General features: G+C 30.6%; 2 protein-coding genes across 2 annotated transcripts in view; both read left to right on the plus strand.

Annotated features, from left to right (window-relative positions):
- The window catches only part of LOC133195887 (protein lifeguard 4-like), a 396,544-nt gene that overhangs the window by 315,135 nt on the left and 58,300 nt on the right, over positions 1 to 23,109 (plus strand). The window lies entirely within an intron of this gene.
- LOC133194788 (uncharacterized) lies at positions 426 to 12,043 on the plus strand. Its single transcript, XM_061330696.1, has 6 exons — positions 426 to 496; positions 1,974 to 2,153; positions 2,723 to 2,776; positions 3,576 to 3,711; positions 6,379 to 6,510; positions 11,411 to 12,043. The coding sequence occupies exons 2-6, from the start codon at positions 1,986 to 1,988 to the stop codon at positions 11,635 to 11,637; spliced, it is 717 nt and encodes a 238-aa protein (XP_061186680.1). The 5' UTR covers positions 426 to 496; positions 1,974 to 1,985; the 3' UTR covers positions 11,638 to 12,043.

Raw genomic sequence — 23,109 nt, forward strand, 5'->3', positions numbered from 1 at the left:
TGTTAAGTTGCACGAAAATTAAGTAACCAGAAAATTATCTCCCTTGTCTTGAACAGCTTAAATATAATTGTCCCCTAACTTGAAATGTTAAACGTTTTATTTTACTTTTTTAACTTAAGATGTTAAATGTATTATTTTCTATTTGAATAAAAATTTAATTAAAAAGCATTTCTTCGTAGTTATCATTCGTAGATCAGTTCGCTAGATTTTCTTTTTTCTTAAAGAATTACGTGAAATTCTATTTCCTAACCAAACAAACCATAAATTTACCTGACGATCTCTTTTTTTGCGGTTGAGTGATTCAGATCGGTCCGTCTGAATCGTTGAGACACTGCTCCACAAAAAGTCGGGGATTTCCCGTTATTTGCCTGACGTTAAGGAAAGTAAATATTTGTCGGGTATAGACTATTTCCGTGCAATGTACATCTAGCACCTGAAATGATTTGTGTTCTGTATTGATCATAATACAGAAAGGTTGAGGTGTACCTCATTTTGGGTAGGTATAACATTTAATAATTTTATCCTATCTGATCAACAAGTGATAAATAAAAATGCTGTAAATGGTACTTTAAACTTTCTTCATTACTTGTAAAAAGATCATAGCTATGAGTGCACTATATGTACTCATATAGGAAAGTATAAGTTTGAATGTACAATTATGATAATAAGTAAAAATGAAAAAGTGTAACTGAAAATGCCTTGTTTTCAATCTGACATATCCTTTCTTAATCTGTTTACAGTAAATGCATGTAAAGAAGTATAGGGGTAACACATTTTATTTGAACTTCCTTAATTTTGAGATATTTTTATAGGATTTAGTACTCCTTTCACCTAGATTGTTTACCAGTGTCACCGGAATCAACATATTAAAATACCGTTATTGCAAAATATTTTAAACTAAATTCTCTGCATATGAAATTTTCAGTTTAATATATTTAAAATTAAATAATAAATGATTAATAATTATTATTATCCAGGTAAAGAGCTGATAATTATTTAAGCGTTAATATATTTAAATAAATGTTGTTTAATTTATTTTTATTATTCATATATATATATATATATATATATATATATATATATATATATTCTTAATTTTATGCTTTCTAGATAGCCCTTTTTTCAAAATAATTTTTATACTGAAACGCAAAAGAAACGCAACAAGCAGTAATCTACAAATATTTAAATTTTTTATTTAATGATTTTCAAAAATGAACACACTTAGGTAAAACTTGATTTGAAATCATCAGAGATTTGATAAAAATGTTAAATGATTATCTTTTAACTTTAGAATGTCACACATGACTGTTAAAACACCCCCACCCCGGCCATTTAATTACAGCGTGCAAGACTGCCATGCACAACAGTTGCAGCTTGATTTCTACGATGCAACAGGTTCATCAATCTCGAGATCTAAGCGAAAGAAATATTCTTTGTCATTTTTAAATGCGTTTTTTTTAGATGATGAGGTCGAATTTTCTCTAGCCAAATGCTGTGTAGTAATCCTTGGACTTCCGATCCAAGGACTGTCTTTCATGCTAATGATACGTGAGAGCCTGTTGAGGCTTGATGTGGGTCATATTTGCATCTGCAACTCTCCATCACCTTTATTTTGAGTTTTTCCAGCTAGAGCAATGGAAATGCGTACTTAAGTCATTTTCAGGAAGCCTTGGCATCGCTTACGGAAAAGAAAGGGGAATTTATTTTTCGGAACATTGCTGCATTTCTTAATATGAACAGATACAAACCCTTAAAACCCCATATTATTGCCAAATGTTTTGTTAAACATGCAATTTTTGATTTTTCTTCAGCAGACTCAAACTTAACTTCCGGTAATGGTATGAAAATCATTCGACCGTTAAATTACCGATATTTACAAAGTTGAAGATGTCCTTACTTTTTAGATACAAGATTATAACTTATATGTAATATTTCCCCCTAAAATATGATGTTGCGTTTCTTTTGCGTTTCAGTATATTTCGTAGATGAAACACATTTCCGACCACGATAAAATGGATAAGACACGAAAACGTATTGCAGTCCTGGCTATAGTTATGGCATTTATCACACTCAACATATGGTTTGTGGCCATGATAACACCAGGATGGTTTATTGTATCATGGAAATATATTGACCCACTCATGACACACAAGGTAAGGCAAGGGGTATGACATTATGAAGATCTGCTGGGGGAAAAGAAGAGAGAAAGAGACGAGAGAAAACAGGAAGAGGAGAAAGTAGAGTTGAATATGGGAGAGAGGGAAAAGTTAGAGGGAAGAAAAGGAAGAGGGGTATATACGTTATATATTAGGCTGATGCCTTCTCCAGAGAGATGGACGTTGTTACCTTCTCTCTCTGCGGTTTTGGCGTGTATGTGAAAAAATAATTGCATAAAAAATTTAATTAGAATTAGGTTAAAAGTAGAAATATTTTCTCTTGGTATGCATTCTGCATTACACAATGCTTTATTAGTGTAGGTATAAAATGAAAATATTAAAAACATGTTCTTACAATATTGCAAACTGTATGGAAGTTTATATATAACTCGAGAATTGGTAAGGCATTTCTTTTTATAAATCTTTTAAAAAAGAAACCAAAGAATTATTCACAAACAAATTACGTTTAGTTATGAAATGAATGATAAATAAGATACATGTTTCTAACAGTAATTACATTTTATAGAGTGTGCATAGTACATTGTGTGTCTTTTTACATTTCACAGGATTCCAAATATATGAGGGATTTGATGAAATTCTCTTCGGATTCTTTGAAAACAGTATAAGTATTTGACGCTCTTGTTGATATTAAACCTTATACATACATGTACAACATTGAATATTATCAATTATGATAGGGGGCATACGATCTACTCCATTGAAACAAAATTATGTAAAATAGACGATTATTTTTCTGTCAGTAATTAATGCAGTTAAAAATACTGTAAAATTACTTAATTTTATGGGGTCAAATTTATGTGATTTGCTTTTAGAAAATAATTACAGGGTTCAATGGGATATAATTTTGTGGTCAGTAGACAAACTTAATATATTTATTAATATATATATTAATATATATACCATATTTTTAACATTTCGTGGAAGACGTATATTCATGGGTCTCTTCATACCAATTAGGCATTCACGGAAATTAGTGATTTCACAGTAAGACTATGAAATAAGCCCACCAATTAACAAAAGAATCAAAATTGCTTTCTTTGATTATACCTAACATATTACTAATAATAATATATTATCATCAAGATTATGTTGCTATTTATTGATTTATATAGTTAGGGTAAGCTAGGTGTTTCATTTACATTTTTAGAAATATTTTTCTAGAAAATGAGGGGAGAGAGTTAAAAATATTTATAATTTGTTTAAAGTCAGAGAATAAATATCATTTTGTTATGAAGAACATGTAGGAAAACTGGTACAATTTATTTCTCTTTCGTTTACATATAGAATAAGTAGTAGCATTTAGCCGGAGATTTGGCTCCAAACACCACATCAAGAGTGAACTTTCACTTCTGGAGTTGTAAAGTGTTAAGTATTTTGATGTTCTTATTTTCATTCCAGGTGACCGTAGATGTCGAAATGAGCATATGGTACTGCTCTATATGTCTCCAAGACACCTGTGTTCAAGTTTCTTATCAGGAACTTAATAGAGAAGCATTATTAATGAAGCGTGCAGAAAAGTCAAAATCACCTTTTCGTAAGTTCTGAAAATCATTGAGGACATTTTTTAAAAAATAAATGTGCATTTGGTTCTACAGCCAAATTTACCTCCAATATATTTAAGTGAAAATTCATATGAAACTCACATTAAAATTATTTGAGATAAATTTCACAAGAGTGTTTAGTTGTTATATAGACCATTCCAAGTTTTTTTTTCTCTGTTTAGCTTCCGCGTTCGCCTTGGTTTTTGACACCCCAGATCAGAAAAAAATAAACAAAATCATCAGTCCTGAAAATGATTCTTTTGGTCGTACATGTAACTTTTGAATTCTGTCAATTTCTTTTTACATGTATATTTGTCAAAAATATGTCATATTACATGTAGGTATATATATCAAGCATTTAAAATCTTGATTTTGCTAAGAGGGATGTAATATCACAACTGCTATAAAATCTTTAATAATCAAAATTTTAAATCAAAACTTTATATGTTAGTACATTTATTTATTTGAACTTTAGCCTAAATACTTCATTCAGATACATGCAATACTTTATAAACTTGAGATAATGTGAGCATTGAGCTCACAAAGTGATACCCCCGCCTCCGATATGATTATAATGGAAAAGTCCACGTTTTGCTATGGGAGACCCAAAATAAGTGTTCGATCAAAAACGTAAAATAGGACGTCACAATGGCACTGTGTAATTAAGATTCTGTGAAAGTATCATTAAATTTTATTCAGTTGTATAGGAGGAGCTGCGGATAAGAGACGGGTCCCCTCAATATTATAGAAAACATGGCAGTGCCCATATTTTGCTATTGGAAACTCGAAATACAGTATAGCGGGCTTTCTTAGCAGGGTGTTAATTTTATCTTATTTTAGCGGTTTGGTAAAAGCCCGCTAAAATTTTAAATTTGCACAATTGCGTATAAGTACTTTATACAAGAAGAATAACTTTGGTCTGAATGTAAACATTATACTTTCTGAATTCTTGCGTAAATTCTAATTCAAATTAAAAACGTACCGAAGACTCATCTTGAAGACATATCTACACATCTAAGATACCTTAAGCAGTCTTTTGTTTAGCAGTACCAAATTACGTTTCTTTGTTTATTGTTTAACATCCCTCTCGAAAATTTTTCACTGATATGGAGACGCCACTACTTGCCGGTGGAGATCTCTAAATTTTCACCTATACTCTGCACTCGGGGCCATTAAGCAGTGAGAGATCTTTTTTGTGCCAACACCTCCTGCGACAAGGGACCTCGGTTTATACGGTCTCATCCCGCAGTGGATTCGAACCCACGACGCAAGGATCAGCTCTTTACTTCGCGACTCTTAGGAGCAGACGCTCTAACCACTGCACCATACGGGCAACCAGTACTACTTATATTACTGGTTTGCAACTTCATGTGCCAGATCGAAAAGTAAAATAGGAGATACACTATGAAACAATGACTCTGTAAAAAGTCTCATTAAATTTCATTCATTGGTTTAAGAGGATTTGCGAATAAGAGATGGGTACCCCAAAGTGTAACGGATGGACGTAAGACGGACAGACGGACAGAAACCCCACATCACTATACACCCCCGCTTTTCAAGTTGGGGGTATAATAAATATTAAGATAAATACGATGCTGAATCTCGTCTATCGCTGCATAGGAAGAATGTACCGATATCGTTATGACGTTTCTCTTCGACAATCATCTGGAATCTGCTGAAACATAAGATTAACGCAAAAGGAATGAAGTTAGAAATTACATTTGGACAAAGCTCAAATAACTTTAATAATGCAACTCAAAACAAGATGGTTTATAGCAAAATAGCAGTAAAAATTATATATATATATATATATATATATATATATATATATATATATATATATATATATATATATATATATATATATATATATATATATATATATATATATATATATATATATATATATATAAAAAGAAACACATGAGAGGTTAAAAAGATATGCAGATGAACTGAGAATAAGTTCCGAAACGTAACGTCGGTAACATTCTTGTGTTTATCTTAATATTTTAAAAAGTATTTTGTACAATCGAATGAAATTTTAAGGCAAAATCAAAATGGATATATAGGGGTAATAGTTAGTATATTAAATTTTGTTAATATCTTTTGATTTTTAAAGATTTTGTAGCAGTTGTGAATTACTTTTGGATCAACCGTCATACATGTAAGGAAAAAATCCCTCTTTGAGAAAAACACATTAAAGAAATCAAATTCTTTGAATGACGTCATTTCTCTGACTGTAAAGTCTGGCATTTTTGTGAATAGATAGGTAAATGTTTGTCAAATGGGTGACGCTAAACAGAGAAAAATATGTGAAATCACCCTACACTAGATTGTGTTTAAGATAATCGAACATTACATAATTAAATTTGATTGTTGCTATATGTTTGTTATCTTCTCATATAATGGCATTGACTGAGAGCAATTACTGTGAAATCACATAATTTCGTAGGGTCAAATTTTCGAGGTTTGAGGAAAAAAACTATCGGTTCGTGAGGATTATATTTCGTGGATGAAGAAATGTTGAGTAGTTGTGTATATGACATTTTTCGTTTCCTGGTGGACATGAATTCGTGGGTCTCTTCATACCTCGAAAACAACGAAAATTAAACCCCCGCGAAAAAAGTCATTTCACAGTATTTTTTTCTTGTTTCTTTCAGCTTACTTAATTGATATTCAAGTGTGGAGTATCCTTGCGATAATTTTCTGCTTGTGTAGTTTAACTCTTCTTGTATTCAACTTTGGCAATGCCTGCAGGATAAGAGCCGGGGGAATCACCATGTTTGTGGCAGGTAAATGGGATATGTAGTTTATAACCATGGTTTCATTTTCTTGTACATCTATAGATTTAAACTTCTTTTATCCATCTATTAACTGAGGCTGGGAAAAGAACGATGGGACAGGTACATGTGCCTTTTGAACATTCATTCGAGTTAGACAAGCATTTTTTTCTACAAAAATACAACAAATACAACAAAAATATTAATAAGACATAACACTCAAAAATACTTTTTTTTTAATTCACGCAATGTAAAAATATCTAATTTTGGAATTTAATATTCACTTTTGAATAGTTATATGCCTGTCCTCTATAATAAAATGATAGTAGTTTAGAACCCTAAAATAAATCCTCAAACCAAAGATTCCTCCTTTTGACCTGGTCTTCATTGTAAAATTGTCACTATATACACAGGTGCATCTCCAAACTGTCAGAACACTAATGTATCATTGTAGATTTGTAAAGTGCTTTTATAGGGGAAAAACATCAAAAAATTTCAATATTTTTTTCAATAAAAAAAATAGTCATAGAAATTAAGACAACTCGCCTATATTAATTGACTGTTCTAAACATAATGTTCGGTGGATTCTATAAAAAAAAATCAAGTCTTTTTACAATCTTAGAAAATTAATTATATTCTTAATCGGTATTATTAAGCATCCATTGTCTTCTCAAAATACAAAGACGTGATAATTTACATTATATTTTCAAGGTAAATACCAAAACGCTAAAAGGATCCGGAATACTTCTGCAACTAAAAAATAAAATTTGGCTCATATTCTTCTATCATTCCAAGTTTCATATATTTTTAGGTTGCAAGTAATCCAAATCAATTGAGAATTTCAAAACATTTAGTTCTGAAAGGAAAATCCAAACATTTCTTCAATTTAATTGAGTCTGCATCAGTATCACACAGTGTTTAGTTTTCCACGCCAACTATCATTATTAACTAACCAACACTATCAATACAATTAACGGATGTTTTTAACTGGGAAAGCTTATATTACATTCAGATGTACATCTTGTATGTATGGGAGCAATCGACATAATTTTTTTTCAGCAAATATTATATATATATAAATATATATATATATAAATATATATATATATATATATATATATATATATATATATATATATATATATATATATATATATATATATATATATATATATATATATATATATATATATATATATATATATATATATATATATATATATATATATATATATACAGTACCAACCAGACCCAACCTGACACCTAAGCAGTCCCAGAAAGCAGTCCCCGGGACTGCTTTGGGACTGCTCTGGGACTGCTCTGGGACCGCTGTGGGACTGCTCTAGAAAGCAGACCCAGCAGTCCCTGAGACTGCTTTCTGGGACTGCTTTGTTCACTCATGCATGAAAAAGGTTCTGAGTGACATGATAGCTCCACCCCTTGTGTATTCTGAATTTGCAGGCTCCCTGTTGTTTTTTGGTTACTTTCAGCAGAGAGGTGTTTAAGATAAAGAATTAAAAAAAAAAAAAACCCAAGGATTTCTTAGAAATTTTTTAATAAGTAGAGATAGATTTACATGTAATTACTAAATGTCTTTAGGGGCTGTAAATTTACACAATTGTAGTCTAGAATTAATTTTAAAAAATGAAAGTAGTTAAAAAGGGAAGAAAGTAGTTAAAAAGGGAAGTCAGGAGATGACTTTTATTCCTTAAATTAAACTTTAATACAGGTGTCTGAAAAAAAATATCTAGCCCTATTTAATTAATTAATGCTAATTAAAACTTCAATACAGGTGTTTTTAAAAAAAAAATTAGGCTTATTTAATTAATTAATGCTGTCAAATTATGTACTCAATTTTTGCATTAGCACTATTTAGAAAACAAACAAACTTGTCATTACAGTAAGATATTCAGAGGGACATACTGTACTGGATTTTTTTTAAATTGAAAAGGCTAAAACCATGCTAAAAAAGAGCAGGCTATTTTTTTTTTACCGCCCTCAAATAAAACCTAATAATTTTTTAAATGACAATGAAGTAAAATTATTCTACCATTCTTTAGTCATTTAAACAATGTGAACAATTATTGGGGGATTTATTTATGAATTTGTTTTTGATTTTTAAACAAGTTATTAAAAGAGTAAATTTATTAAAAAAAAAAATAAACACTTGAAAATATTGGGAATTGTGACTTATTTCTTATTTGTGTTGTTTGTGTTTTCCCGGCCAAATAATAAAAAGCAATACAGATGTATAAAATGGTGTCAACACCTGAGGTTTCAATCGCCTTTGGGCATGATTAGCAGAAAGTCAATGCATGTTATTTTGGGTATCAGTGTTACACATCACTGAACACGCTGGTCAAAAATGACACTAATTTTAATCTATGCACTTCAAAAAATCTTTGTTTCAATAAATGTGTATAAATTTATTTCGGGATTAATTTATTTTGAACATAATCTGAGGGTTCCATTCGCGTGATTTACAGATGTACACTCGAACGTTTATATAATAAGAGTGTTATTGTTTTCTGTTACATAGAGAATCTAACGATCATAATAAAATTGGTAAGTCAGTGAAAATAATCATAACTGAAATATAATACTCGGCAAAATTTAACAAAGAATTTTTCAAAATCTCCAGTACTTAAGAAAAATGCATTCAGAGTATAGTACGGGAATCGGTCTTGTTCTATAATTATAAGATTTATTTAAAGCTAGTTCTGATAGAAAATAGATAACTCAAGTTTAATTTTCTATAAAAAAAAAAATAAATAAATATGGAAACCAATATCAATCACAGTAAATTAAGAAATTGATTTATTTGGGTGAAAAATTAATATACCACATAACTGATTTTAAATATTCAGGTTATTAGTAGGTGTGAACGTCTTCTTTGTTCAATATTATTTGTTTCTATACGCCTAGTGTTATTTTTTAACAGTTCAGAAATAACTGTCGCATGAGAATTGTAAACATTTGTTGACACTGCTCAAAAAGAAATGCATCATCAATTTCAACTGCCTTTTATAGTTACATTGTTTATTGGTAATCTCATTTCTGAGTAAGCTCCGCCCATTAAATTAATTAACCCCGCCCACTGGGACTGCTGGGACTGCTTTCTGGGACCGCTGGGACTGCTCTGGGACTGCTCTGGGACCGCTGTGGGACTTCTCTGGGACTGCTTTAGCAGTCCCAGAGCAGTCCCAGAAAGCAGTCCCCGGGACTGCTCTGGGACTGCTTTGTGTCAGGTTGGGTCTGGTTGGTACTGTGTAAATATATATATATATATATATATATATATATATATATATATATATATATATATATATATATATATATATATATATATATATATATATATATATATATATATATATGGTACTCCATTGGCCGTTTAACGTGGCGGCCTCGCCTAAGTTAAATTCCTTAGCGCCACATTAAAAAAAATCAGCGCCAAAATTCTGCCACAGTTAAAATATTAGCACCACAGTTAGATGGTCGTCGTCAGTAAAATACATAAAATTATGTAAATATATAAAGAACAAGGTTCACTTAGGGCCTTTTTTGGCCCTGTGAATTTTAGAAAAACTGAAACTGCTTGGTTTTAGTTGACAATGCATTAAATATCATTTAGACCTTTGGTGACTGCGTATCAATCAAAAATGACGTAATTTTCTGGCTAGTCAATGCATTATGACGTCATGAAGTGCGTCATTTTCCTCATATCCCGAAAAATTTTACAAAAACAGCCAAATAAAAATAATAATAAATATAAAATGAAACCTAAAGAGTAATCAATAAATTGGTATATCTACAGGGCCATTTTATGCATAAAGTGAACCTAGCTCTTTATAAACCAAAGGATCCTCAAAATTATGTACCGTTTTCCCAGTTTCTAATGCTAAACCGTTAAATTTACACTACTTAGGGCCTATTGTTTGGCTTGCACAAGCAAAAATCTTCTAGATGAAGAGACAAGCCATTTTTTTCCACACTTCACGATAATGCAAATGAAAATTCTTATATTAATTCATTCATGCTTTAAAAGTTCTACAGATAACCACGTCTCTAAAATTGCAGTGACACTAGAATCAAATACCGTACGTGTATCGTAATCATGTGTTTTTGTAATGTTGAAAAATTAACGATAGATTCACCAAATTATTATTTTATGCCTCTAAACTGCTTTAGTATTTCTTAAATTAACTAGTTCTAAGATATTTCAGTCTTCAGACCGATAAATGCAAATATATATGTTAGCGTGATTTCGGACTTACTAGAATTTCACCTGTCCTTTTATGAACACAGTATAGTTTATCTTTTGTAAACAAATTTTTTTAGATAGGTTTAATGCTTAAAATTTTTTGTTACTGTTTTGTTTTATTTTCAAATTCTATAAGCTAATATTTGTTTATTTATAAGTACGTGTGTGTGTGTGTGTGTGTGGGGGGGGGGGGGGTCTTTTTCACAGTATGCATATATAAATTTGAAACATCCTAATTTTTTTTTGTTTTACACTGTGTTTAATCGATATCGATTAATTGCTTTAATTGTTAAATTTTTTAATCAATTTGCCAAATAATAAATGTCCTTTGTGTATTAAACCATTGATTCATTGGGTTATGTGTTTTTTCAAATTATTTTGTTGTTCCTTCGCGAATTCAGTCGGAATATTAGAACTTCGCGTAAGTCTTGCGCCACAGTTAAATTTGAAATGATGGAGAACAATAGCGCTGTCGTCTTTGAATTCTACTTTTAGTAAATATTATATCTATGAAGTAAATCTCAACAAACGCTTTGCTTTTCTCCATAATTTTATTCACCCGTAAACATAAATTGCTGCATCTAAGTGTTTTATTCCATATCCTATAATAATGCCAAATTAATAATTAAATTCAATAATTCATTTTAGCTTTGTTTGAAATTGTCCTGCTTCTTCGGATGATCATAGCCAACGTCCCTGTTGCAGAAGCTGTAAATATGGAAGTTAAAACTGCGTACTCCATCATCCTATCTGGAATAGGTCTGGTTTTTAGCTTCTTGGTCACGTTTCTCTGTAAAATCTTGTACTCAAAATACGTCCAACAAGTGCCACCATCAACATCTGCACATTTTGCCATTATTCAAGAAAGTGACTAATTCTACGAAACATGCTAACGGTTTTACATATAAAGGATTATGAACATGCAGTAGATATCCTCTTTGAAGGAATTCGTATGTCAAATTTGATTGACAATAATATTCTGGACAAACGTCAATGGGATTCACCAAATGAAGTTTAAAAATTAGTTTGGTGTTTGTTATAGACAAAACTACAGGTAGATTTTTTTTTTATTTTCTTGCTTATGTTTGGAAGCACCGTGGTGAATTGTTCACTTGATAACAAAATACATTTTTTTAATCACTAGAGTGTTTCCAATCGTAATTTGATATGTTTTCCCTTTCTAACGCATTATTTTTTTCGTTTTGTCTATTTAGCTAAGCATATGAGGAAATTATTTCACCTACCTGTTGTTGTTGATCATGTATTCATTTATTATTTATGATCGAGATGAATTTTGAAACAGAATATTGGTTTTACGAAAATAAAATATACATGAAAGAAAAAGGTAACGCATCATGATCAAGCTAAACAATCCAATTAAAAAAAAAACTACAAACTGAGTGCAGAGCAAGGACAGACACTTTAAAACATCAGGAGTGGGGTCTGGTGCCATGGAGGAGTACATATCCCTTGTCGACCCGTCATACACGCCTTTAGCTCTTTGTTTTGGCCAGACAAACGAAGTAATCCATTGTTGAATAAATAATGATAGTTATAGTTATAGTTTGTAATATTTACATAGCGCCCGACCTCTGATCTAAAATGTGCAGTTATATAATGTAAGAACTGTTTCTGAAGTTTATCAAACACGTTTTATTTTTATTTTTTTTTTTTTAATTTATTTATTTATTTTTTATTTTTTTATTTTTTTATTTTTTTTTATTTTGGATCGAGGGGTGGGCTCATATTTTAATTCTTTGCTATAGGTACTCAAATACACCTAATTTCTACAAAATTCAAGAACATTGCAATTTAACAAAGCCTGAATTTTTACTATCTGGACTCTCAGAGGAAACTTTGATAGGGAATGGAAGCAGCGAGTTTTTTTTCTTTATATTGATGTTTGAAATTGGACATACTGACTTGGCCAATTAGTTGGTATATGGACAGGGCCATTTTATGCATTAAATAAACCTAGCTCTTTGAAGTGTATGTATTTGTGTCTGGAGGGGGGGGGGGGGGGCTTACTTCGTATGTTGATTATTGTATTTTAATGCACTTGCAAAAACTGTTACATTTTGTACACAAAATTGATTTTAAAAAATAGGTTTACTTGTTACTTATATATTATTTTTCAGATACCACAACCTTGTAAGTACGTATATGTTTTGTGGTTAGGGAGGGGGAGGTAATAGTACATACCTTTTTCACAGTATATCATGTTTTTTTCGATATCACAATTAATTTTATCAATAATAGTATTATTGTTTTTAATTTGCAAAATATTTTCAATCATTTTTATATCAAACTAGACTAAGTCATTAAGAGGAGTATTTTTTTTTTTAAATTTATCCACTTATTTATTCGCGAATTCAGTCGCAAAAGAACAGCGAATATATATAAAGTCTGCACCACAGTAAAATTTTAAATGATGGAGAACACTGAAACGTATTTATGAACTATTATGACAATTATTGGATACACAATTAAAGTCATTTAGTGGACTATTACTGAAGGATTAAAGAAATGTCCTTCTTCATAGTTCATTTTCTTAGAATCTTCACCCTTGCTCCCATATCAACTGATTTTTAAGTGATTCCACTTAAAGGAAAATGGCTTCAAAATTAATGTAAAACATTTGTCGTCACCATCACTGAAATATGTGATATCTAAATTAAATGGAACGTCTTATTCATGAAAAACATGTAGGTGGCACAGGACTGGTTTTTTTTTTTTTTTTTTTGTGCTCAAAAATAATTGGCAGGTGTTTTCAATAATACTGACCTTGATCTTAGATGTGTAGCACAAAACTGGAAATTTTCTGTTCCTGTTCATCGAGCTTTGAAAAATGTAAGAATAAAAATCTAACATATTGGACCCAATTGAGGACAATGGGACCGGTCTAAAACTTTCACGAAATTTGATTTTATTTTTACTACTCCACCAAGTCCAAAAAGCACACATGACCATGTATACGTCTCCCACTAAAATTAAATGTGAAGATTACGAACAGTTATCATGTTCAAAGTCCAATCAAACAGCACAAATTGTGAGCAGGACAAAGAGGAACCTCTGAAAAGAGAGGTGGGTGCCATGGAAGAGAGAGCACACCCGCCATGTGCCCCTTGTCATGGTCGGGTAAACAGAAAAATCTGTAGATAATTCATTGTGAATTTAATTGCCTAAAATGAAAACCAATGTCTGTGCTGATCACAGATCAGCGAGAAATGTTGGATCATTCAGTTTCCTTTCAAACTACATTGTTTTTATATTCTAAATCATGAGATCCACTTTTTGTGAAATGTGGTTTTTGTATGTATCTTCTTATTTCTGTTCCAAATTCTACGAATGATAGTGGCGACAAATTAAACATGAAGAAAATTTCGAAGTGCGGCACTACCCTCCTGATGAATACACAAAATTTCCCAGCAAATTAAACACCTGAAATACACATTCAAATTCGACGTTTTCCCATTTTTACAATATTTGACGGTACTTTATTTAAATCTTTCCTGTACCAGCTCATCTCTTAAAGCTGAAAATCATTTTCACGTACAAAATATAGTATGTTTTATTTCAGTGAATCTCTTATACATCACTTTCAAAAATGCGGTTATGCAATATTTTTGCATTTGCTTTGTTTTTCCTAAATAAATGAACTAATTTGAATGCCATTTTTGTGAATAGTCACACGTAGAAACCTCTGCTAAAGTGACGTCTCAATGAGGATAACGAGATAGAAATGAAAATAATTGTGATAATGAAATATGAATATAATGCAGAGCAGCGAAAATTCAAATCTTGAGTAAAGTTTTAAATATCCAAACGTAAATATACAGATTTTTTTAGTTTTGTTAATGTTATTGGTGTGTTAATCACACAGACTTGTCAATAAGGCATATTTCTTTTTATGAATCGCGCTAGTGTACTTTATGAAATATGCCTAAGTGACAAGTCTGTGCGATTTACACACCTTTAACATTCACAAAACTAAAAAGAAATCCTTTACCAATTGGAATAAAAATAAAAGAATTATCCATGTTGAACAAAACGTATCAAGCACAATATAGAAGACATCTCACATAGACGTGAACAATTGGTTGAATTAATATATAAAAGACGAGCAAAAAAATTAAAATAGTTGAAAACCGTGGTACAGCTCTCGTGTTTATTAACGATAAAATTTCAAGAAAAAGGTGAATGTCGAAAGTAGTTTCATATAAAGATGTCTCAAAGGACAATAAACATCAAAGATACGTCCTACTATCAGGCTATCATATGAAGAAGTTTATCATTTTTAGACATAGGATTCAAACTACTATTATTCCACATATATTATATTTAAATCAACGTTTATAGAAAACAAGAATTAAAATAAACTCATTGTGAAGTTACTGTCTTCAAAAGTGGTCTGTAAGAATCCTACAGATATACATGTATCATATGACAAATATGTGAAATATATATATCAAACTTAAATGTTTTCTTATGAGACAGCAATTATCAAAATTACTTGAAGCCAATTTTATGCAACTAGGGATGTGTAATTTTAAAAGCAAATCAATCTTGTGTACCGGTATGTTCTTCTCTGCAAACGAAAAAAATAACAAAACATGTGACATAATTTCTTAAATGAATTGCATTTGGGACAACATCATGCAGAAGAGACATGAGTTAGATAATCAGTTTTTGGTATTGAAGTTTATTTTATTAACGACTTATTTTCTTAATACATGTACATGATGTATTTTCTCTCAAATACAAGGGAAAAAAAATACTGTACCATCAATTCTATACAGACTTTATTTTAACATAACTATTTCTTACCAAGTGAAGTGACCGTGCTTTAAATGGTTTTGGTGACGTGATAATCCAACCTGGCGTTGCAATGGCTGCAATCCAAAAAATAAATATAATGGACATCAGATGAAAGTACTTAATATTCATTTCTGTTGTGTTGTGTTTTTAGTAACTTTAAAATTTTAGAATCATTCTCATGTTTTCATTCAAAATTGTAAGGTTACTTGTTTTGTCAGTGAGAGGTTATAAGTGTCTGTATTTTTAAAAAAAACAGGGGTTAAGTGTCACTGTGTTTGTTTATCTTGGGTAATTGCCTGGGACATCCTTGACATGCAGGTTAATGAGGTGTGTGCTTTGACCTACCTATTGTGTAACTTTTATAAATTGATATTTCCATTGAAGACAAACAATATTTTTAAAACAATTAATAGATCTCAGAACACTAAAATATTTCAACACAGAATGCAATTGTGCTATTGGTTCTACTTAAAGTCACATTTAATTTAAATGTTTATTAATAAGAGCAATTAATAGATCTCAAAACACTAAAATAATTCAACACAGAATGCAATTGTGCTATTAGTTTTACTTAAAGTCAAATTAATTTAAATGTTTATTAATAAGAGTTCTAAACTTATTTTTTCAAGAGAAGACATAGGAATATTTATGTGTACTGCCAACATGCGGACAATCCAAATCCTCCAAAACACAATAAAATATTAAATGATTTCTACAACCAAAGTCAATAAATATGGAGGTTCAGCTCCAGTGTAGAAAGTAATAATTTATTCCTCTCATTCTTTATAGCAGGAACCATGTCTCAACTGTCCATGATAGAGAATCCCTCATTTGGGCATTCAGTGAAATTGTTAGGTCTAAAATATGAAATGAAACCAGAATAAAACCTTACAGGAATCTGTACTGAATCTGCAGGAACACATTCAAACTTAATGGATATCATTGACATTACCATATAACTTTTAAATGATTTAATTTGAGGGTGTAAAAACGTGGAAGTAATCGATTATTAATTGATTACATTCCAAAAGTAATCAATTAAAATCGATTACAGGACAAAAATGAATGTAATGGATTAATAATCGATTACACAAAATTCCTCTAAGTAATCGATTATTAATCGATTATATTACATTTTTCAGTAATCGTGCTCATGCCTGGTACAAATGGAAAATTGCAGAATACAAATAGAAAACTTTGAAAATGACAGTCTAAGTAAAGCTAGAACATTTATAAATATACATTCTTAAAACAGTCATTTTTATAAAGTCGCCTGCGTGGCGCAGTGGTTAGAGCGTCTGCTCTAGAGTTGCGGAGTAAGGAGTTGATCCTTACGTCGCGGGTTCGAATCCCACTGTGGGACGTGGGGACCGGTCTTTCGGATGAGACCGAATAAACCGAGGTCCCGTGTCGCAGTAGGTGCTGGCACGAAAAAGAACCCTCACTGCTCAATGGCCGTAAGTGCCGAGTATAGGTTAGAATTTGTAGCCCTCCACCGGCAAGTGGTGGCGTCTCCATATGAGTGAAAAAATCTCGAGAGGGACGTTAAACCACTTACAATCAATCAATCAATCATTTTTATAAGCGGACCCCAGAGACAGTTTTCGATTTAACGTCATTTTTTTTTAATGTTTTACAAATTATTGCTGTGTTTCCCAATCACAGACTATAGTTTCTGAAGTCCGGTATTACTAAATTTTTTACACTATTCAAAAAATCTGTTTCCTAGAAAATGCCTCTCATCCGGGTACTTCTTTTTTAAAATCCTATTCTCTTGTATTGGGAGATTTTCCGTTTTCACAGTACAGTTTAAAAAATATCAATGTAGAGATCCCTTTCACCATCAATTTAAAAAATATATGACTACCTGACTTTTCACCATGAATTTAAAAAAAATATGACTACCTGACCTTTCATGATGTAATCAAAAAATTATGACTCATGGAATATTTTTTTGCGTTATAATAAATATATCACACTACCAAATGTAAAAGAAGTTTTGTAAATATTTCATTATTGTACAAAAATAAAAATATCTAGAGTATGGACATGTACAGAATGTAGAAACTCCATGTACAATACAAATAAAATACTATAGAATACAAGTGGGGAAAAATAGAATATTGCAATGTTGACGTGCAGTACTAACGTGTGATGTATTATATGGAGTTCTTTAGTAAGTTTTCGGGTTTTGGCAAGGGGAATAATTCTTTGGAGAAGCATTTTATTTGCATTGTTTACACAATGACAACAATATTTAATCAAATTTTGGATAATGACAATAATTTCACGGCAAACATAGATTATATCGAAAACGGACCTTAGGCGATATTTTCTGAGCTTCCTGTTTTTCTGAATTTTAATTGTTTGTATCTTGTCTACATGTGTTAAATAAAGGGGGTGGTTTTTTACAATCAGTTTATGGATGTACATGCACTATACTTGTATATCAACAGGCAAGTTTTCCTCCAGAATATGAATTAAAACAAAATGCATCTTTTGTTTATTTTCCCTAGCAGTAACTATTGATCGATTGTTCATTGGCAAAACAAGTGACAGGCCCTACTTGCCGATTAATTCGCTTCGAAAATAGCATGTGCAAATTATAATAACTGATGTAATTGATTAATTAAAAGAATGTTAAAACATCTCTGTAATAGAGGAATTAAATAAAAGATGAATGAATGAATGACTTGGATCCAAATTAAATTGAAATACACACGTTGCAGCATTTACTTTTTATTATCTCGTTAATTGTGTCAACATTTTGTATTTTGTGTTGGATTTGCATTTAAGATTCATTTCTCTATGAGCGACATAATTTACTTTTATATTCAAACCTATAATAAAAAATAAGCATATTACAGCACTGAACAGTTGTGCTTAGCTTTAGACCAATATTTCTTACCTGAGTTATACCTTTGTTATGCCTGCATTTGCCTCTGAACCTGATTGATTATATGCAAGAACAACATGGAAGTGTTTTTTTCAGAATTAGCAATGATTGTTACGCATGCTTCCTTTTATAAACATTATGTTGAAAAATTCGCGATTACATCAACATCGGTCTACAAAAAATTATGTCATGTAGACAAAAGTGGAATATGTTATGATCATAAAAACTTTTACTACTTTTACTTTCACTTGTATCTACAACTGTATATGATATTTATTTTTCTGCATAAAATGTTTAATCTCTTTGAAGATATTGTTAAATTTATGTTAATGTAAATTATACCAAAATAATAGAGATGCATGAGTTTCCACACTAACCAATAATTATATATATATATATATATATATATATATATATATATATATATATATATATATATATATATATATATATATATATATATATATATATATATATATATATATAGTGAAATTGTAGTAAAAGTCCACGGTATAGGTAGGTTATAAATTAAAATAAAATCCAAGATAAACAAACAAGTTCACATTTAATTATTACACTAAGCGCTTTCGCCGTGAGGCTCTTCAGAGTGTAACAAAGTTAAACTTTGTTACACTCTGAAGAGCCTCACGGCGAAAGCGCTTAGTGTAATGATTAAATGTGAACTTGTTTGTTTATCTTGGATTTTATTTTAATTTATATATATATATATATATATATATATATATATATATATATATATATATATATATATATATATATATATATATATATATATATATATATATATATATATATATATTCTCAGCTTCAATGATCATTGAAATGCTCGTTAAAAACTATAAGCATTTCTTCAATGTTTCACTTTGGTCATCACTTTAAAAATGGACAGTGAATTAAGTGATTATTCTTTCATACAATTGTGCAATACATTTTGGTTTTGACTTAAATATTTTACACATTCCCTCTGAGCTAACATCAATTGTGGTTTGGCCTTTCTCATTATGAATGCATGGGATAAGTTAATTCCCAAAGAAATAAATAAAGACGAGCAATCCTAAACGACAGAATTTGAATAATGCGAGTAAATATTTCTGTCTATTTTTAGATATGACAGCACAATGCATTACGTGCATGCCTTTCTTGAAATGATTCGAAATGATTGTATATTTTCTTTATTTATTTCAAACATTACAAAAATTAAAGTGTTACACATGTAATCAGATATTACCGAAATATGTTTTTTTTTTTTTTTTAAATATTGATAAAGGAACAACATTAGCATGTGTTCTCGTTCTAATTATGGAAAATAAAACTCTGATACTTCATAGATCTTTTGAGCACCTGGAGAGTTTCAATTTTTATTTTTATTTGGATATTAAGGATTTACATTAAACAACCATTTGCCAAAACCATCAAACCTCTATTACATTAAAGATATAACAAATGTGTTGCATGATTATGTATGTTCTTCCTCTTTGGGTTGTTCTGTCCCTCTGACGAGTGTATTTTTTATTTATGCATTGAAACTCTCTTCATAACAAAGATCTTAAATAATCGCCTGGCAAAGAAAGATGTTCGAGTGAACATTCCATTACTAAATAAAGGTGGCTAAAATATAGGATATGTCTGTTAGTCTGTAAGTCTGTAAGAGGTCTCAGTAGGAAGTCCTAGATCTCCATAAACACTAAAAATGGGGTTTGGGTCAATAGTAGTAGAAAGTATAATGTATACCTTTAGTATAAGTCGTATCTCACTTGGAATTCTTCATTTGGAATTTCCAAATCACCATTCGGAGTTTTGGAACAAATTTCCAAATGGTTCCAAATGACTTCCAAGTTATTTTCAAGTTGTTTCCGAATGACTAAACTTAAGATTTTTCTAGAAATGTCCAAATGATTTCCGAGTTGCTTCCAAATGACTTCCGAATAACTAAAAGAAATGTGATTCAACAAAATAAAGCAAGATTTCATTGACTTGTACAGTATCTAAACATGTTATTTGTTAAGATGACAAACTGCCAGCTATTTGATAATATATATATATATATATATATATATATATATATATATATATATATATATATATATATATATATATATATATATATATATATATATATATAGACATCTCATAGAAAACACTATTCTTTTGGCATCATTTATTGCATTTGAAAAAGACAAACCTTCCTGATAAAAGATTATCCTGTAAAACTGTTTTTAATTGAAAATTTCACTTCAATTTTTGAAAATTTCAAATCCAAGTCACAATAATTTTTAAGAATAGAAGTAATCTAGGCATTCTCTGGGTTCATGTATTTACATAAGTAGTAAAAGACGAACACGTATTATCATCAGATACAAGCACTGACATGTATCGAGATGACGAGTAATTCCCAAAAATATTGACACCTTTCACAGTTTCAGCAATGATCAATCTGACAGTATTGGTCTAACTGTTTTCCCAAGAGAAGTGCGACATAAAAAGAAGATACAATTGAAGGAGTCATGAACTTAAAAGGTGTTAATTATCTCTATTGAATTACATATACTTCATAGTAGCTCAATCCTCCTTTAATGAGATCATGAAGCAACACTCTTTATGTTTGAACCGCCTGATTTCAAATTCCACGAGGTCGAACCCGACAGAAGACCTCGAACCCGATTACCTGATAACATAACATCTGCTCGTTAAATATATAGACTAAATTTCATCTCTGCACTTCAAAATGGTTCCAAATAGATTCCAAATGAAATTCAGATTCTTCCAAATAAAATTCTTCCAAACGACTTGGAAGTACTTGGAATTCCAAATACTTCCAAATACTTCCAAGTAATTCCAAGTGACTTTGAATTCCGAATGAGAATCGACGGGGAGTTGGACCTTCTGCACGGGTTCTACTTTCTTGATGTAATACATATATTTCCCAAAATCATTAATAGCGGTAAAGGGTGTTATTAACTAACACTGTATTTTCACAGCAGAGGACTTTCCAGTCTTGTAACCTACATTCATTGTATATAAACTTCAATTGGTACCACCATCAGTACTAGGTTAAATTGGTTATAACGTAGTAGTTTGGGTCATAGGAGATAAGAACCCCAGTATTTAAATTTGGAAGTACCGGTAATCATTATCAATATATTTCCCCTACATACCAGGAAATGTTGTTTTAGCTGAAAATTTATAGCTGATACTTTTTTTCTCTCTCCAAAAATTAATGGATTAAAGCTTGCACCACTTAGTGAAAGCATGGGCATAACTTTAGAAGTTTGTGATGGGTAGTTAGCATGCGTATTTAAATATTTTTAAGAGGTTGCATTGATAGGTTTGGTTATGTACTCTCACAAGCAAGTTGGGAAAGGAATATAGATACAATATATAAGAATAATAACATTTATATGCTAGGATACGTAATTATGAGAATCAATTGATTTAGTGTATTTAACATTTTTCATCTGAAAGTAAGATTCATACAGATTAAGTGTACAGACTCTAGTAGAAACTGGTGGTATCTTGTTTCGACGAAGGCGTCTGCTGAAGCTTAGCTCGTTAATAATCAAAATAAAGCACTACACTTAGTATATTTCATCTGTTTCACACTTTTGTAATTTGGAAAAATAGATTTATTAAAAAGGATTAATTTCAAGGCAATGCATTTTACAGTGTATTTGTAGACTATATATTCCAAATCCTTCTTCTCAGCTTGCTTCTGTAAAAAACGTAATAATGGATGTGTTGCCCTTTGGTAAATACCATTCAGTTAAGCATCAAACTGATTAAGGTTCATATCCCCCCCCCTCCCAGCCACTCTTATAAATATGCTCCAATGCTTAGATTTTTCCAAAAGAAACATATTTATAAGTAAAATACAAACATTTTTAGCATATCTTGTGGGATAAAAATTGGACAAAATGGCATTTTGACATCACAGTTTATAAGGGAATGTTATTCATTTATATTTATCCTTTGAAGAGTTATCTCTCTTGTCCAAGTATCAGTAGACCTTAATACCATTCAATTATCACGCAAACAAAACAGCAAGGTCTTGCATGACAATGAATGAATATTGCTACTTTAAATTCAGTTGCATTCACATTATACAACAAGGAACTTAAATCTAAAGATTTTAAAATAGCTAGACAATACTGTATATGCATACTAGGACTGAATTTCTTTTCAGTCTTGCAACAGAATTTTTAAATAATTTCCTTATTTTAATTGTCATTTTGGGTCAAAGATACATTGTGTTTTCATAGAGAATACGAGAAACCCAGAGGCTAGATTTTTTAAAGATTTTTGTTCACTAGTCAATATGTCCAGTACAATTTACATGAATGAAAAATATTTTGTTAATGCAGGTCTGTAGGGCTGATAAGAGGATCATTAAAATCCGGATTGGAGTGAGTATGCTAAGTATAGCCTCTTTTTTAAAAGTGAGTTACTCTAAATCAGTAAATGTTTTTTTCAGGTTGGGGAATTAAAAAAAAAGAATTTGTTCTGTTGAAAAAATATGCATAACCTATGAGCCGTCTGTCACTTAGTTGTGTCATACCTTGGTCAGCAATTTTCAAACTGTATGCATCAATATTTTAGATAGTATGGGTCAATCTTT

This window comes from Saccostrea echinata, unplaced genomic scaffold (assembly GCF_033153115.1).
Source record: "Saccostrea echinata isolate AGI-Se365-2 ecotype Australia unplaced genomic scaffold, CSIRO_AGI_Sech_v1 ptg000029l, whole genome shotgun sequence".
Lineage (NCBI taxonomy): Eukaryota > Metazoa > Mollusca > Bivalvia > Ostreida > Ostreidae > Saccostrea > Saccostrea echinata.